This window comes from Squalius cephalus (assembly GCF_949319135.1).
Source record: "Squalius cephalus genome assembly, chromosome: 16".
In the NCBI taxonomy this organism is placed as follows: domain Eukaryota; kingdom Metazoa; phylum Chordata; class Actinopteri; order Cypriniformes; family Leuciscidae; genus Squalius; species Squalius cephalus.
The window spans coordinates 5499528-5518003 of record NC_137137.1 but is presented as its reverse complement, the minus strand read 5'-3'; the positions used below and the strand labels follow the sequence as shown (position 1 = coordinate 5518003).

General features: G+C 39.1%; 1 protein-coding gene across 1 annotated transcript; it reads right to left on the bottom strand.

Annotated features, from left to right (window-relative positions):
- Nucleotides 1-1586: 1586 nt before the first annotated feature.
- Nucleotides 1587-18128, bottom strand: LOC307173783 (leucine-rich repeat neuronal protein 1). Its single transcript, XM_079897177.1, has 2 exons — nt 17904-18128; nt 1587-4821 (listed from the first exon to the last, which is right to left on the bottom strand). The coding sequence occupies exon 2, from the start codon at nt 4734-4736 to the stop codon at nt 2490-2492; it is 2247 nt and encodes a 748-aa protein (XP_079753303.1). The 5' UTR covers nt 4737-4821; nt 17904-18128; the 3' UTR covers nt 1587-2489.
- Between the last annotated feature and the right edge of the window lie 348 nt (nt 18129-18476).

Sequence of the window (18476 nt, the reverse complement as noted above, 5' to 3'; positions counted from 1 at the left end):
AAATGTAAACCTTTCGAAAATACTTCTCAATATATCAAAATGTAATTGGGTTAATTACATAAATAACTGGATGATATCTTGGTTTATAACATAGCAATTGAAAAGGTTAAAACTCATTTTATGAAAATAAAGGCTTCCAAAATATTTTGATGCTGGGTTGGATCATCAGGGTGCAATTAAAAAAATATATGTAACAATTAATATTAAATAAATTAAAATGGCACTTTGTCACAAAAGTTTGCAAATTTTAAGGGGGAAACTTTTCAGGAGAAGCAATTTTAAAGTTAAAACTAATGTATTGATACTCAAACAGTTTTAGACATAAACTTCAAGGATAAACAATAAAGAGAAGCTGTAGCCTATAGTTGTAGTGATATTGTGTTTATTTCTCTCAAATGTTTCTTCAGACAATCATTTCTTCTGAACTACTGCGCATGGACGTCACAACACGTCTTAACAGTGTAAAAGCATTATTTTTGACTTTGAAATATAACAATATTTTTCCTCTATTACAAAATACCCTGCTATTCACTGAGAGACAGCAAATCGTGTAAGACGTCATTAGTGTCCTCCACCACTAGAGGGCAGAGCTGCAATGAAATATTTAATGCTTAATCTAAGGTGACATTTTCTCTGCTCTTCTTCCAGTAATAACACACAATGTGATTTACAGTCAGTGATGAAAGAACACCTTAAAATCATGTGACATGTGTATGAAATACATTTCATATCAGAACTGACTGCAAACACGTCGATTCTAGAAGTTGTCCATATGAACTTGAGTGCATTTTCTATCATTTCTAGAAGTAAAATAAAAAAATTCAGCATAAAATACAAAAAAATAACAATTACAATAATTAGCTCAAAAACTGAGCAAGAAAACAGATGTTAAAAAGATTTTCCTCACAGTCCTTCAGAGCTAAATATACCCAGACATCCATTCAAATAATTCATAACATAATTTTTTTATGTTGCACTGAGTCTTCTTGGACTTACAGTACACTGACAATTAGCAATGTGAATGCAGCATCACGCTAAAGCTAAAGTTTCCGGTTTGAAATGCCATTATAGAAAGTCATATGTTAAAAGCTTTTATTAGATTAGATATGACTGGAGTCCTCTCTAATGTAAAAATAAAATATAATGCAATTTTTTAGGTTTACATTATTCTTAATTAGGGTAAATTACAGAGTGCACCTTTAAAGTTAGAGCCTTTTAGAACACTTTTGATAGATCAAAATTTTATTTGGTTATATTTCATTCATATCTGGATGGATGTTGGATTTGCTCATACAAAACAGAACAACAATACACGAGCATGTGTCTTGCATAACATTTGTATTGATCAATATAATGCAGGATTGTGCACAAATCTCAATTTTAAACATGGCAAAACCTTTAGACAAAATTAATATTGTTTTAAGGGTGGCATGTGCAATTTAAAGGTTAATTAATCTATGCGAGGAGAAAAAAACAAAATTGATTTGTTTTCAATTTTCATTCAATTCAGTTCTCATTCTCCACACTCACTTGATACCTAATATACCACACTAAGACTGAATTGTGTGAATATTGAGTTTGGCAACATATTTAACTGAGAACTGAAGCAATCTCTCAGTAATCAAAACAACAAGCGCATGATGAGGTGCAAAGCACAAAACGGCCCCATCATTGTTAACGAAGGTGAATGTCTGCTAGTAAATGTCACGCATTTGAACCACATAATCATTATAGGCTAATGATTTTTTCTATCAATTATGAAATACATTTTCAGGCAGTGCTAATAAACACAGCCATTTTCAAACACTCTTCAATAAATAGTTATTTAACAATGCAAGAATAAATAAGCACAGCTGCGCAGTTGTGTTCCAGATATTAATTACATATGACAGTTAATTAGTTTTCAACTTCATAGCACCTGGCAGGTTTCATTTTCATTACAATGCAGGTGATAAAATGCGACGAGCTGAAGACAAATGAGAGCAACGAGCAGGCTTATGTCACCTTCTCACACCGGTGTATTTTTAGAAGTGAGAGAACTAGGAAAGGACTCACCCTGTTAGCACCAAAATATCATGCAAAATTCCATGCAAAAACTCCAGAATCTGTGAATCTGATGTCATGTGAACGCATTTGATATGTGTGAGGCGATATAAATAGTGTTGATCTGTGTTTGTGTATAATCGTGCTAAGTGCTGATATAGAATGAATAAATTATATGAATTATTAACACATTGGCATGCTTAACGTGGAATTAGTCTCAGAAAATACAATGCAATGCAAAAGCATAAAATGTGTTTTGCTGCCCACGTCTGTTGGTCTTCTAACAAATCACAACTGCAACCAAGTGTGCTTGGCATTGAAGGGTACAATCTAAAAATACATATATTTTCCACAATGACAAATCAGTAACACATACTTGTCATTTATGTACATAACAGTGCATATACTGTTTAAAATGTCTCTGTTATCTACTTTCTGTTGTGCAGCTACCACATGTACGTTTTTGAAGTGTCTATCTGTGAGTTTTGAGGGTCGGCAGCGCCCTCTTTCTCTTTTTCCGTCTCATTCTCCCAGAGGTTAATAAGCGGTGGGTAGAGTTCGTTCAGGGGAATGGAGGTGGTGTGCTGCATATATTTCTTAAGAGAGTGATGACAAGATTTCTGCTTCATGCGCCGTCCCATATAGAACACCAACAGAGCCATGATGCAGATGGCGAACATTGAGCCCATGACGGCTGCCAGGGCAACATTGGCCGGCTGGGCAACCATCTCCACAGCAAAGCTGGCTTCTTTAGTGGTCACGTTGACACAAGAGTGCTGGGTCTGCTCGGTGCCGGCCATGGTCAGGCAAACCCGGTACTCGGTGGATGGTAGGAGGTGTGTGAGGTTGTACTCTTGGACATCTACGGGGACCATTGCAGTGTAGCTGATCTGCGGGTTGTCAATCTTTACGGTAGCGCTGAGCCACTTGGGTTGTGCCACCTCATGGTTGGAAGAGACGGCAAATGGGTGCACCTTCCATTCGAGCACCACAGACTGGGCATGGACAATTTTTGCCAGGATTACCAAGGATCCGGTGGTATTCAACACCCCATGATGACCTCCAATAGAGCGTCCACCATGCCAGTTGCTCCTATCCACGTACACAGAGACACTTCTGGTGTCGGCTCCCTCTGCATTCCAGGCAACACATGTATAGAGACCAGAATCCTCGGGTTCGACATGTGGGATCTCTAGAGCTCCTTGTTCTTGCATCCGGTGCTTCTTCTTCTTCATTCCTCCTCCTTCATTTGAGGATGGGGAAACAGCTTCAGAAGTGACTTTGTCACCGGTGGGTGTCACCCAGTAAAACTGAGGCGCTGGATCTGCCACGGCCCAGCAGTTGAGTGTTAGAAGCTGCCCTAAGGTGACATTGAGCAGCGGAGGGAAGGCATGCTGGGAAATTAGAGGCAGGCAGGTATTGCTTGCCCCATTCCAACTTGCAGACACCACTTCCTGAAGGGATTGGCCGACAAGATGTGGTGGGGATGCACAAAGGGTTATTTGGGGCTCCAGAACTTTGAGGCTCGATTGGTTGCCCAGGATGGGCCCCCAATTGGCGAGACAATCACACCTGAGTGGGTTGCTATGAAGACTGATTTCATCCAGACTGGGGAAAGCGGATAAAATGTCATGGGGCAAAAGTGTGAGGTCATTATTGTGGATCAGTAAGGTGCGCAAGACACGCATTTTTAGGAAAGCGGCTCGGTCTATAAAGAACAGGTGAGGGTTGTTGTAGAGCTCCAATTTGGCCATTTGTGGTAAGTTTGAGAACGCGCCCCTCTCAACCGCCACAAGTTCTTCCATGTTGTTCAAACTGAGTTCCTCTAAGTGGGGAAAGTCTCTGAAGTCACCTTCCTGTATACGGACGATAGGATTCTTGTTAAGGTCAAGAAACTTGAGGCTCGGTAGAACACGCAGGGCTTTCTTTGGCACAGCCGTGAGCTTGTTATCGAAGAACGAGAGACTCTCGAGATACTCTAATCCCTGGAAAGCACCCTCGGGTATTTCCCTGAGCCCCATTCCCGCGAGAACTAGACTGTGCAACTTGGAGAGGGGGTGGAAGTTCATATCTTGCAGCCCAAGAATTGGGTTTTCCCCAATCATTAAGATCTCAAGGTTGGGTAGGGACTCAAACCAATGGCTGTCTATCGCCACAAGCTTGTTGGAGTTAAGGTGAAGCCTCAACAGGTTCCCCAAGCCTGAAAAGGCATTAGGACCAATAGAAGAGATCTGATTATGATTAATATAAAGCTCCTCTAAGCTGACTAGATCCTTTATACACATATCAGGCAGCTCTTTAATTTGGTTTTCCTCAAGGTAGAGTGTGACCAGTTGGGTTAGGTTACTTAAGCCAACGTCTTGGATTTGTGTGAAGTGGTTCTGGGAGAGATCCAGTTCCGTGAGGTTGACCAAGCTCTGGAGCTCTGAGGTTACCCTGGAGATATTGTTGCTCTGAAGAAGCAGCACCTGAGTATCAATTGAAATATTCCATGGGATTCTGCTCAAATGGAGTTCGTTGCAGTCAACAGTCTTGGCTTGATGGTAGACTGACTGAGGCGTGTACCATGGGCGGGTCTCGCAGACACATTGGGCAGGGCAGAAGGGAATCGCAAGGGAACAGCGACACGCAGCCAACACAAAACAGACTGTGAGCAGTGAAGTGGAAATGGCAGTTCTCTCCATATTGAGCATCTCTAGAGTGCTGTGCCCAGTAGGTAGTTGACAGTTGGAGGGAAGATTTCTGCGAAATGGAAAACAGGAATTTTCTCATCCAGCCCTGCAAAATGAAAAAGAAAGAAGACATATAAATCATGCAGATTATATGATGTCAGCCGAGTGCAAATGACATAAACGGCAACTTTAGATGTGATATTTATTAGCATCAGTTGCAGTACGCGCAGAAGGAATATTAAACATAAAGACTGCAATTTCTGTTCTCCTTAAGATCACACAAACAAATCAAAGCAGCATTTTTTGCAATGAGTAAATATCCAGAATTGACATTTTTAATATCGTTCCCCTGCCAGTGCTCAGAGATCCCTCTGATAATTGATTATTAAGTCATCTCTCATTCTAGTCAAACAGAGAGCAATTGTCAGCGAGCGTGCAGCATTATTCCGGCCTGCATGCAAAAAATACACCTGCCAAACAAAGGCTCCAACAAACACATGAAAGGAGCCACACATCAAAGCCTGTGTGCTCCACCATACGTCTCAGTACAATCTTCCCATAAGTGTAAGTGCGCCTGGAAGAATTGCACGGTCTTGTAACAGTTGAGTGTAACTGCTCTCAGAGGGGCTGCAACTATACGGCAGGAAAGGCAAAATGAATACCAATGCAATAAAACAGATTCCAAGCACTTTATCACACTCTAAACAACCAACGGACAAAATATCTCCAGGCCAGAGGCATTTGAGATCTCAAGAGCATGTTTAAGCCTCAAGCATTTTGGCTACTTTTTGAATTTGCTTACCACACATATTCAATCTTCCGCAAGACATTTGGAGTGAAAATAACCTACATACAACAACACAACATGGCATTTGTCATAAAAAGCATTTTGTTTTCAACGTCATAAAAAGAAAGAAATATGCCCCGAGTTCAAACGGGAGCCTTTGGTGATGGACTACCGTTTGATCTCCCACTATGCCAGGGTTTGTGATGCATCGCTCCCCTGATTGCCGCTCGGTGCTAATGAGCTGGATTTAACAGGCAGGAGGCGCGAGAGAAGAACTGAAGACTGAGCTGTTAATAGGTTTTACAGCATGACTCACACAGACACTAAACTAGGAAAATCTAAAAGTCCCACCATATGTTTTCACAAATCTGTAATTGAAGTTAAAGCACGACAGCATTGATTAGAACAAACGGCAACACTAACTGACTTTAGAAGAGTCATAACAGTGATTCTTGTCAAGGTTTGTACTGAAGGGAACAAAGGGAAAAAAAACAACAATGCTTAGCTCAAATAATAAAATGCAACTCACTGTATAACTGTGTATAGTTAGGATGGCAAAATAGATATAAAATAGAAATAATTCCCATATTTAGGATAACCATATAGGATCGCAAAATAAATAGGCTAGATAGAAATAGAAAACAATTCCAGTATCTTTTGTTCTTGATGTTAAAGGCTGTGTTTCCAAACTCTACAATCTGTTGATGCAAATACATCTGTCACTTATTGTGTTACTGTACTTTAAATAGAAAAGCAATGCAAAGGTCATGGGTTTGATTACCAGGGAATGCATGAACTGATTCAATCAGTTCAGTTCATGCAATCAGAGTCAAAAGCACAATATTCATGACAAGTAAATTCATGGCTTGGTAGAAACTAGTGTCGATGCCAACATGGACAAGTAGTGTTACATGGTATCATCCTTGAAAACCATGAAAAAATCTATGCAAAGTAAAAGAAAATATGACCCAGACTACAGTAGGTATAGGTTTTTTTTATTTATTTTTTTGTACTGTTGTGAATTATTGGATAGCTATGTAGATCAATTTAATTTAAATAAATTAACATTTTAAATACAATTTTCTTTACTTTTTAGGATAAAGTATTTCTGTACTGGTCAGCATTTGACATCCAATGTAAAATGTAAGTCTTGAACATTTAAAATGAGAGCTGATAAATGACGGAGCACTGAGCAGATGGAAAGTGACACTTATATTGTGCACCAAATGTAACAATAACTTTGTTCAAAGCACATCAGTGAGAGGATCAAAGTTTTGTCTCTCACAAACCACATATCCTGGTTGCACATTAAAATAGACCCAGTGATGCAATCAAGAGCAACTTCCCTTTCTGTTATGTCATAAGCAAAATAAGACAATAACTAGGAGAGTACAGGGTTTTATGTGCTTCTACGTGATCTGTTGTCCTAACTGCTCATCTGACCTAAAAATGTTCTATGGTGAAACCATGGTAATAAAGAGCTCTTTCATAATACCATGGTAAAAAAATAAATAAAATAAAAATACCATGGTATTTACCATGATGATAATGCCATGGTGTCCTATATTTTGACAAATATCATGAAGGGTTAGGTGCCCATATTCATATACCATGCTATTTACACTCCAAGAAGTTCAGAAAACACCATGGAACTTTTCATAATATGAAAGAGCTTTTCATTAGTGAATGCCATAAACCTCAGAGAGACCTGACTTTAGATTGTGTGCTTTAAATGGTAGACAATTCCACGTGTGGCGGCAGTATATAACAAGAAAATACAACACTTTTCACACAGAGACATGAGCCGCCTATATTCCGCTGAGTCTGGGGGTCTTTTAATCTGCTCAGCCTGTGGAAAGTGCTCTTGATTGCAGCGATAGGCCTGTTCAAAATTCTCAGAACAAAGCCAGAATGTGGATGAACGCTCATACGGCACTGGCTCTGGAAATGAAAACAAGATGGGGAAAAATTACCCACCCTCTTTCACCCCCCTCCACACTATGATCTTTTCATGCGTCGAACACAAATGAACTCCCCTGAGAGGTGTGTTGAAGAGGGGCGAGATGAGACGGGGGAGGGGACAGTCAGACGGATGGGGTGTGTCCCGCTTTGCTGCAAAGAGCCTCAAACGTCTGATGTACTTCTAAGACTTGTGCTGTCACAACATATCGGTGCATAAAAGTCCAAAACACTTCATGCAATCTCTTGCATTAGCTTGTTGTCGAGTTGTCGTCAAGCTTCCTATAGGCAGTTCAGGTAGGACAGATCAGATTTAACAACACTAGAGTCACTTTTACTCACGTACAACCTGTTCTGTTTCTTTGGAAACAGAGCTACTGGGAATCATGATGGCATTTGAGATCTCAAAATCCCTAATGACACAATCTTCTGAATAAAGCCTGAAATGTACTCTACACAGGTATGTGAAAGCAAATGCTTTTAGCAACAATTCATAACACAAGTATGCAAGCCAAGCGTGGGGTGCTAGCTGATATTAGCATTTAACTGTATTCTCTTTCAGGTCAACTACTCTCAGGAAAGTCATGCTGAGCAAGTGAAATCACAATTTTATAGCAGCTATCTGACCAATAAAACACCTGTTTAATGGCACAAACAAATGAGGGTAACCCTATCACTCTTGAGTACTGAGGTTTGTTACTGTCACAGTAACACAGGGTCTGTTTGTTTACACTTATTTACATTTACTACTAATTTTATGAAACCCCTCCGGTTCTACTCGCACTGCTCCGAGTGGGATTCAAACCAGCGTTTCTGGCATAGGAGGCGGGCGCGCTAACAAGGATGCTAAAAAACCACAGCGCCAGTCGCCAGTGAGCCTCTTGACGCCAGGGGAGTGAGGTTTACCAGCACAGCTCTTTACTAGCTGGCCTTCGTCACATTAATATCATCATAAATGTTGGTATACTGTAGCAGCTTTATAATGTAATAAAGAAGCTCATACCTGCTCAATCATGATTCAATATCTGGTATCTGTTATGTCAAGTGTTTGGTAAACATCCTGTGCAAGTGTGCACATTGCACAGTTCACTTGGTGGCCATCTTGTCAGCTATTTCCAATCATGCAACTAATGTACCTGAATGGGAATATAATATGTATAAATACGTTTTGTTTTTGTTTTTTTGGTATGATTTGAGCATAAAAAGCACAATTTATGATACCATTGCTGTCAGGTTTTATTACTGATTTAATGTTATTAAAAAATGTATATATTACTTATATATTGTATACTGTGTTTATATTCTCTAATATTCTCTCCATTCAAGTAGATAGAAGCTGAAGTTACAGGCTTGAAATCAGTGTGACTTTATTATTAAAACACTATTATAGTATTTATTAATATTTTTAATTCGCTTTTATTTTTCCACTTTTTATATTTAATTTAAGTTTCAGTTCAAGTTTTTGTCAGATATTCATTTTCTTTAAGTCTAGGTTTTTGTAATCTTTATTTCAATTACTGAAAAACATATCTAGTTTTAGTTAACACTGACAACGCTACTGAGAATAACAAGTGTGTCTACTTTCAGAAGAGACCAGTATTATGCTAGCAATGTGTTGGCCAAGCATTTACATCAGCGTTAGCATATTTGCGTGTATTTCTTGCCTAAGGCTAGAGTGTTTCTCTATTCTCAGTGCGCTAACTCGCATTCTGCCAACCCGTGCATTTTAATAGCAACTGGGGAAGAATTCTTGGGAGAAAAGACAAAAAGATGATAGTTGACACACAGTTAGAATACAGAGCTAGCAGCTCTGATCATTAGATCTTTTTGATCTTGAGTACATATTGGGATTTCTTACTTATTTGGTATCATGGCAAATCTCAGCATGGCCTTTATTTAATCAACAAATAAGAGGCAAATTCTCCTTGTTTTGCTCTCTATTTAATCTCACTGCTGTCTCAGAGAAGCAAGTGCGATTTTAAAGTGATATATCTTTCTAATGCCCCCTCTCACCCTCAGAGGTGCTGATCCTTTAACAGACTGGTGACAGATCATCTTAAGCAGAAGCCATCTTGTTTCCGCCCATCCTGCTGCTGCAGAGATCAGATCACCTTCAGCGATGAAGAAGTATCTGTGAGTGTGTGTGTGTGTGTGCGTCAGCTGAGTCTCAGTCTGGCTGTAGCGTGTGACACTACTCCGCACGCCTGTCCGATCGCATTAGACACTGGGACGGTCATTCTGGACGTAACCCCCCCGGCCCCTCTGCGCGGCAGGAAATGGGGCCACCTTGCCTGATGCCATGGCAACCTGACAGGAAGAAGCAAAAAGGACCAACCCTTGGGGCTTCCTTGTGCATATGTGTGTGATGGGACATACAGACTCAGTGAGAGAGAGAGCTGGGAAAGAGCTGAATGAAAGAGTGAATGAGAGAGAGAGAGAGAGAGAACCACCTGAGTGGGTTAGTGAATCGGTAATGTAAATACACAGTCGAGAGATTACAGTAATAAGGCCCTAAAGGAAACAAAAGAGGAAAATAATTCAAATAGATAGAAAAATAAATCTCTTTAAACTCTTGGAACTATCCAGTTAAGGATATAATCTAATTTAAAATAAAATAAAAGAAACACTGCACTGCAATAGTTATGTAAATATATATAATGTATATGTATGAATAATATTACAATATTATTTATTATTACACTATTACACACTTATAGAAAATATAATTGTTGCACTGCATAGTTATGCTTAATGTTTTTATAAAATTAAATATGCACTGTACATACATATATGTGACCCTGGACCACAAAACCAGTCACATGTCTCACGGGTATATTTGTGGCAATAGCCAGCAATACATTGTATGGGTCAAAATGATCGATTTTTCTTTTATGCCAAAAATCATTAGGATATTAAGTAAAGATCATGTTCCATGAAGATATTTTGTAAATTTCCTACTGTAAATATATAAAACATTTATTTTTGTGAGTGAATGCAGCACAGTCGCGAACATAAATGGACAACTTTAAAGGAGATTTTCTCAATATTTAGATTTTTTTGCACCCTCAGATTCCAGATTTTCTAATAGTTGTATCTCGGCCAAATATTGTCCTATCCTAACAAACCATACATCAATGGAGAGCTTATTTCTTCAGCTTTCATGTGATGTATACATCTCAATTTAAAAAATTTTACCCATGTGACTGGTTTTGTGGTCCAGGGTCACATATACACTAATGTTGTCATTAATATCAATAGTAATAAGTTAGAATACATAAAAATCATTACTCTATAGTGTGTTTAACCAGATCCTGATTTTTCTTTTTTTCAAACAACAAAAAATCTGCTTTTTGAATGTGTCTGCATATCATGTGCCAAAGTCCTCATGATACAAAAACTGAAAGGAAAAAAATGATACAGATGTTGTTGGATTCACTGTGTCTATTATAAAAAGTTGTGCCACTCGGGTCAGTGGCCAAGCGAAGTGTACTGAATGAATGGCTCAGATTGTAATTTAAGCGAGATTATCCAGCCAGCTGTTCACGAGTCTGGTGCAAAAAGTTATACAGCTAAATCTTCGCCTTTGAGCTTTTAAAAGTGATTACATTTGCTGGAAACAAACAAGCATCCTGACAATTGTATTTACAAGGTGCCCTACATTTCACACTCTGCAATGTACACAGAACATAATAATGCATTGCTACTGCAAACCATTAAAACGTAATGAAATGAAAATGTTCACATGACTCCATACATCAGAGCAAAGTACAACAATGAAGAGCAAGACAATGGGTTTGTTCCCCGTCGATGTGCAGTAGTACAGTGGTGATTGGAGATAAGGAGGGTGCGTAGCCGATAACCCTCTGGGGCTGATCTCTCTTTTAGTACACTTTCCTTTCCTTTTTATTTGCCATGCCTGAACACAGCCCCTCACATCTGCAAACGTATTGGAGCCGATGAAATATTCATAGATGGGTTATTAATTATTGAGAGCACTGCAGGCAGGTCTTTAATTTTCATCCTTGCCTTTTACTATTGGGTAAAAAATGGGAAAAAGCAGCTGTTAATTGGTGTGAAGGAAAGATGCATCTGGGCCGTCACAATTTGTCAACACTTTGTGACCTAATTTCCGACCCTTCATCGGCTTCTCACGCATTAATATAAATTACCAATATCAATATGACAGTGGTTAACCTTCGCTGAACAACAAACTGTCTTACTAATGTAAAACTAATGTAAATCCAGTCTATGGCTGATAAATGTCTGGTGATGCATGAAACTTAAAAGAGACTTAATGTGATGTGGAGTGTTGAGAAAACATGTTTGATTAAGAAAATTTAATTGCTGCTAATGGCACAGTAATATGACACTTACATGACTTAAAGCGTAACTTCACCGATTTTCAACCCGCTTTGTATTGTTACAATGTTGGTAGTATATGAAGAGTTCAGATGCAAAAGCCTCTAAGTGCCGTCTGAAATTTTCTTCTAGAATGATCATTTTTATGAAGCTCGTATATTTAAGTTCAGTAATTTCACTTAAATGGCAATGAAAATTACCTATTAATAAGTGAAATTACTGAACTTAAATAAACGAGCTTGATAAAAATGATCGTTCTAGAAGAAAATTTCAGATGACACTTGACAGGTTTTTGCATCTGAACTCTTCATATGTAAATGAACAATGTTTACACGTTCTTCGAGTTACTTGGACTGAGAAATTCCCATTTATTTGTCACCAAATAAATGAGTTTTGTTGGATTTTCGACAGCTCCAGGGCTTTTGTAAAAAATTACAGATTATACATCCGCATTTTGGTATCCCCGCCCACAGACAGTCGGATCGACAGAGGGTTATTAACAAAACAGTTATTGTAAGATTATCACTGAAAATTGTATCATACTTTGTCTACTCCAAACAGCATTGTGGTCAAAATGGAAGACTATGGCAACAGCTTTCTTTCCTGTACGTGCAGAACTGACTGAATGGCAGAGGTTTTTCAGATTTTCTCCCCATATTTTTTGAGCCACTGCTTACAACCCGCTGGAAACCGAAAGTAACTTACTCCCGCTAAACGGTTACCCTTTTAATTCTTGCACCGGGAACAATAAAGTCGACACCATTATAACTAAAAGTTTGCTAAGACAGTATTTTCTACTAAAGCAAGGCGGTATTTGAATCTAGTAAAGGCACTCACACACTACAAAATAATTGGGCAGATTTTGGGCCCAATTCTCCTTTTTCGATACCCTGGTAATCCAGAGTTCTCGCGAGAGCACAAGTTGAATTTGCTCAGCGAGTTACTCTGGTGTCGAGTAATGATGCTCATTAAATATGCCCCTCGATCTGAGCTGCACCAATCACATCGGGTTATCTGATATAGGCGGGCCAGAGGCGAGCTAAAGATGACGACAGCGCTGTGACGTCGAAGTCATTAGTAAACATTGCAAGATGGCTATGGATGAACACCAGTTGTTTGAAACGGCTTTGGCCGCTACAATGAACGAGTTAGACTTGGCTTTTTATCTAAAACAGGAACAGAAGACAGCGCTCGAATCGTTCATTTGCAAGAAGGACGTTTTTGCTGTTTTGCCGACCGGATACGGTAAGAGTATAATCTATGTTAGCTCCGCTGGTAGCGTATGGGGTTTATTGTGATTGGTCGTAGTGTTATCCAATTGCGTGCAGTGAGATTTTCAAATGCATGCTTGGCGCCGCCCCTCGAGCTTGCCGATTTTCATTAGTCGATGCCAGATCATTAATCTTTTAGATTTAGGTCTGGATTTCCAGGCTACTTTTCCGACAATCCTAGGTAAAATCCCGATTATCTTGATGGTTCTACAGATTATCTTATCAGATTTTCCTGTGGTGTGTTAAGAGTGATTAAATCTGCTCGGAAGAACGTCGGGGCCGCACCAATCTCTAATCATAAATATCCAACATGTTGAATATTTATGATCAGAAATCCTGTTGTGTGAAGAGAACCCCGAGGACAAACGCGCACGCACTCTGTAGATTGTCAAATGGAACGAAACGATAGCCAATCAGAAAGCGAGCTGACAGAAGACGGAAGCATAACACGACTTCATCCAAACCTTTTTCTTTTCCCCCCGATAATTTTCTGTAAAAAGCAATCTAAACACTATTATTTCCTCTTGCCCGTCGTCCGCCATGTTTATTTACTATAAAGTCACATTTGACCGTGAGAGATTTTGCGAGATTTCCCGTGTTCACAGTTGGGAATTTGGTTGTTTGTGAATGGAATCTGTTACTGTGTGGTGTGTTTTCCTGGTCACATCGCGGCACTCCACACACTATAGCAACACAATCTATGATTTTTTATCGTCATGTTTGTGGTCTCTTAAATTTTGAAAATATGATACGATTTAAAAAATCTTTTAGTGTGGGCAAGCCTTAAGTGTTTCCATAGCAGACCGGGAGCAGTCTTGGATGGCAACATGCCCAGTGCATTATGGGTGTTGAAGTTTTGGCAAAAGCGACAGACAACAGCCTTTTTTCTCAGTTTTCTCTCAGGTACCGATTTCACTGTGTCTGCATAGACAGCAAAGTTTTATTGAAAGCCCATTTTGCCAGCAGTGAACCTTTAACACACGTATAACAGTCAGAACTGGATGTTTAGGTTGACATGAGCCAGTGTCGCTATACATTTCATCATTGCAACATCCAAAGCTGTGAAGAGAGCCAAATAAAAGCTGAAAATGTGCAGTGGAGCTAGTGCAGCGCTTACATTAAATGGGATGCATGCTAAATCAAAGAAAAGCCAGCGTAAGCATTTTTGCGAGTGAAAATCACTTAAAATTCAAAGCTTTCTTTTTTTGATGCCAATAAATGCAATTGTAGGGCCCACTAAGTTATTTGCCCTATCACTGGGCTGTCGGGGTGAAAAAACAGTGAGTATTAAATGTAAAGGCCCAGAACATACACCCACCATACAGCAGATAACTGTCCATTAATACACTTATTGGTGTATAAAAAAAGGACTGAGAACTGTTGCTGGGAGAGTGGGCTGAGTGAATAAAATAGACTTATGAGTCACTGTTTAAATGTCTCCAGTGAAACATTACAGAGTAAAGTTAGGATCTGGCAATATTTGAGGCTGTAAAACTAACATGAGCAATCTCTGGCAAGAGTCAGCGTTTACTAAACAGAGTTGTGCGCTATTCTGGATTGGACTGAGAATGCCTTTTAAAGTCCAATTCAAATCCAGAATGTTGTCAAAATAGAAGGAAAATAGAATGAAATTCAAAGGAGTGCATATAAAAGCTATAGCTTATCATAGTTTCTAACTCATACCGTATCCATACCCATAAAAGCTAACATCCACACAACATAAGAGTTATTTCCATAAGATAATAGTAATAATCAATGTTTCAAAATTCCAAAAATATAAATGTATATTTCATTTAAAGCTACACTGTCATTTTTAAGTTGATTCTTTGCAAAAAACACTTTGTTCTTTCAAAATGATATGTACTCATTAATGTGTAATTACTTATCAAGTATTCTCGTAAGCGTAGAATCTGCCATTTAGAATACATACGAGCGAGTCGCTCGAATGGCGGCAGCCATGTTGCGCCTCCATCTTGAAAATACATTAGCCAAAGAGGGACATACCTGGAAATTCAAGCTTCGCCTTTCGCGTTTTTACACTCAGTGGCACCGTGACGAATGCGAGGGGGAGATTACTCGCGACTGTCGGCAGATTTGAAATAATACGGCCACCGTAGGAGTTAAAACGCCCTCGGAATGGGAGGGGCTAGAAAGTAATATTCAGTTGGTAGTCATAAACAATTTCACCGCTAGATGGGAGAAAATCCTACACAGTGTAGCTTTAAGAATATTTGAAAATCCTTTATTTTACCCCACAGTTTACTGTGAATATTTATTTATTCGATAATTTATTTATTAATTAATTGTTATCTGAAAACAGAGTGGTGGACGTATGGACGTATGTAAAATAATTTGAATAAAAGGGTAATAAAGAAAAAAATAATGATATCATTTTTGGACTAATAAAATATATCTGTTGTGTTAAAGTTCTTTTGATTTCTTTTCATTTAAAATTCCTATTCCAGCCATTCCAATTCCACTTCTGTGGGGTGTGGCTTATTCAGATTCTTACTCATCGACTGAAACCTGGTATTAAATGGTAAGTGATATGAGCTGCTTTCTCACTGTCCTCTTCCTTTGATTCAACATTGCCCTGTGAAGGCGAGTATCATTTCTGATTAAGAAGATAAAGATAAGAAGTGGACTGGACAAGAGAGACAGAGTGAAAGTGAGCGAGACAGATAAGCCTAAATGTTGACAGAGACATGGAGAGAGAAGGAGCTGAAAGTATCTCTCAGGGGACAGGACTCGCTCAAGGACAAGCCCAGGAGTTATTTCATGTTCATTTTGTTCTGGGCCACAAAAGACCTGATGCATTTCTCCACCCACAGCACCGTTGGCTCTCAATAACCTCTCCAAACTAATACAACAGTGCCTCTGTACAGCCCAAACTCTTCAGTGCATTATGCAAAGCACCGACAGCAACCGTTTCACCACTCAGGCTGGAGAGACGCATCCCACATCCAGCATGGTCCGGAGGTGGGACACTTCATCACACACAACCACTGCTCACACAGAGATCGGCATTAGCATTTAATGCCTGAGAAACTCCTCCACTAGAGAACTGTTCGATAAAAGCTTTCCATGGTCCCAAACAAGGATATATTTTATTTCATTTAAATTATGCATATTACATTTTTAAAAAATATATATTTATAAATGTACAGGGCTTGACATTAACACCCGCCAACCTGGATTATTTCGATATATCATCGACATATCGACACTGAAAAATTTGAAATGCTTCTAATACTCATTTTCCGCAGAACAGATAGATAGGTTGATGTTGGTGTTACAGGGCTTGAATTTCGAAGTGGGATTGCACATATTGTGCATAATTTGACTAATTCCCGCAGATATTGTACTCGCACCTACAGTGCACGCACATAAAGCCGCCTCTCAGTATTCGATTGAGTTCTTGTTCGCTGCTAATTGCGCTTAAACAGTCAAATACACACAAAATAATGTCAAAATGCCGGTCCTGGCGAGTATTCTTGTAAACACAGTCTGTTTTAAGTGAATGTAAACAGTTGAGAAACAAAACGCATGTGTAACATTATAATGGATCCGTGCGTCAGGTCTTAAAGTGACAGCTGCCTAATAAACCTGCTTCCAAATACGCCTTGAATGCAATGTAAGTTGCTTTAGAGAAAGTCCTAAATGTAAAAATAATAATAATACAATAAAATAGATTCATGGGCAATGAAATATCACTAGTAATTGTCTACCATTGTTGGCCAAAACTGTTGTCAATTTACTGAACAAAGATCTGGCAATAAAATCTCACTCTGGGATTCTATCATTAAAGCAAGAAACAGGGAAAGCAGCCCAAGGAAATAAATCTGCACTTAGTAATCAAATGGAGTGTGAGATCACATGAACTGAGGATGTAAGCATCCATTACGACTGTTAAGGGTTCCTGTGCCGTCTCTGCTCCGTTCACTCATATTCCCATGGGCCATTTTCTCCTGGTGTGTTACTTCAGAGGTCTTCTGCACGGTTTTATTTAGAGCAGCTATAATTAAACAGCGCATTTTTGTTCAACGCATGCAAACACAAGGCACTTAAACAAGAAAACATCACAGCCGAAATTGGGCTATCAACGATAGATTATGATGCACATCTTCTAGATGTGCATGATATAAAATTATATAAATAAATACAACTGCACTTCTATAACGTCATGTTATTTCGTTAAATTTTTGATGAGAATTCATTACCGATAAAATATTATTTAAATAATATTATTCTTATAAAGTACATACGACTTGGAAAATGTTCGCAGTTCAGTAAAGAGTTTTGATGGCTCCCTTTGGTATAACATATACAAATGCACATAATACTTTAAATTACAGTGTCATATTTTGAAATGCTAAGACCAATAATAATATGAAAACAGTTCCACAAATTTACACAGTGAGAATAGTTTTCTCAGTAATTTCTGTGTACATTGTAATTATCACTGTTATTTAAAGTGTGACCCAATTGGGAAAAAAAGACATAAAATAACAAATAAATAATACAAACAAACCAGGCTGGTTTCTAATGTGGTTCTAAATATTTCAGGCTCTTTGGATGCTTCCTACAGGGTCACTGAGAGCAGGTGAAGACGAAGTGACTATATCACCTCCATTAAAAAATCAAGCGAATCCAAAATAAAGGCACGAGCTCAGAAACTTCAGAAACTCTTAATATATACAGTACATTTACCAGCAGTTTTATTCCCTATTAGAAGGGGCATCAGTTTGTGAGTTTGTAACTTCTGATCTGAAACCACAAACGCCAAAGGGATGCTTTCAGAAACGCCCTTACCTCCAGCGATTGTAGGATAGATCCGATCCAGGGTCTCACTCTCACCTATTTCTCTATTATGTTGCAATTTGAGCAAATAACCGCGTCTACGGTAGGCAGTTGTTAACCTAAACCTTATTTTAACCTAAAAATGAAGTCCATCATCACCATCTCGGTCCGTTCGAAAGCTTGCCTCCGGTGTGAAATTATTCTCGCATCACCAGCATCAGCATCGCTCCCTTATGCATCTTTTACAGTGTATTTGAAGCGCCCCTACACGCCGAGGCCACGCCCCCTCGCTGCTTCCCATTACGCTGTCATTAACCAATGGGAACGTCGAGTCAGGTCGCTCCGCCAATGACACACAGGGGGCGGGGCATCGGTGTATCCCATAGCAATGATGTAATGGTCGAGTTTTCGCTCTCCCTCCAGGTTGAGCTCCTGCGGCAGCGTCAGGCATGAAGGATGAAGGATGAAGAATAACCCCTGCCATCAGCGCTGAGCTCATACACTCTCGGGTTTCTGTTTAACACAAAAGCATGATGTCAGAGATAACTCGTAAACCTTTATCCTCTCGGGACCAAGCAAACAATA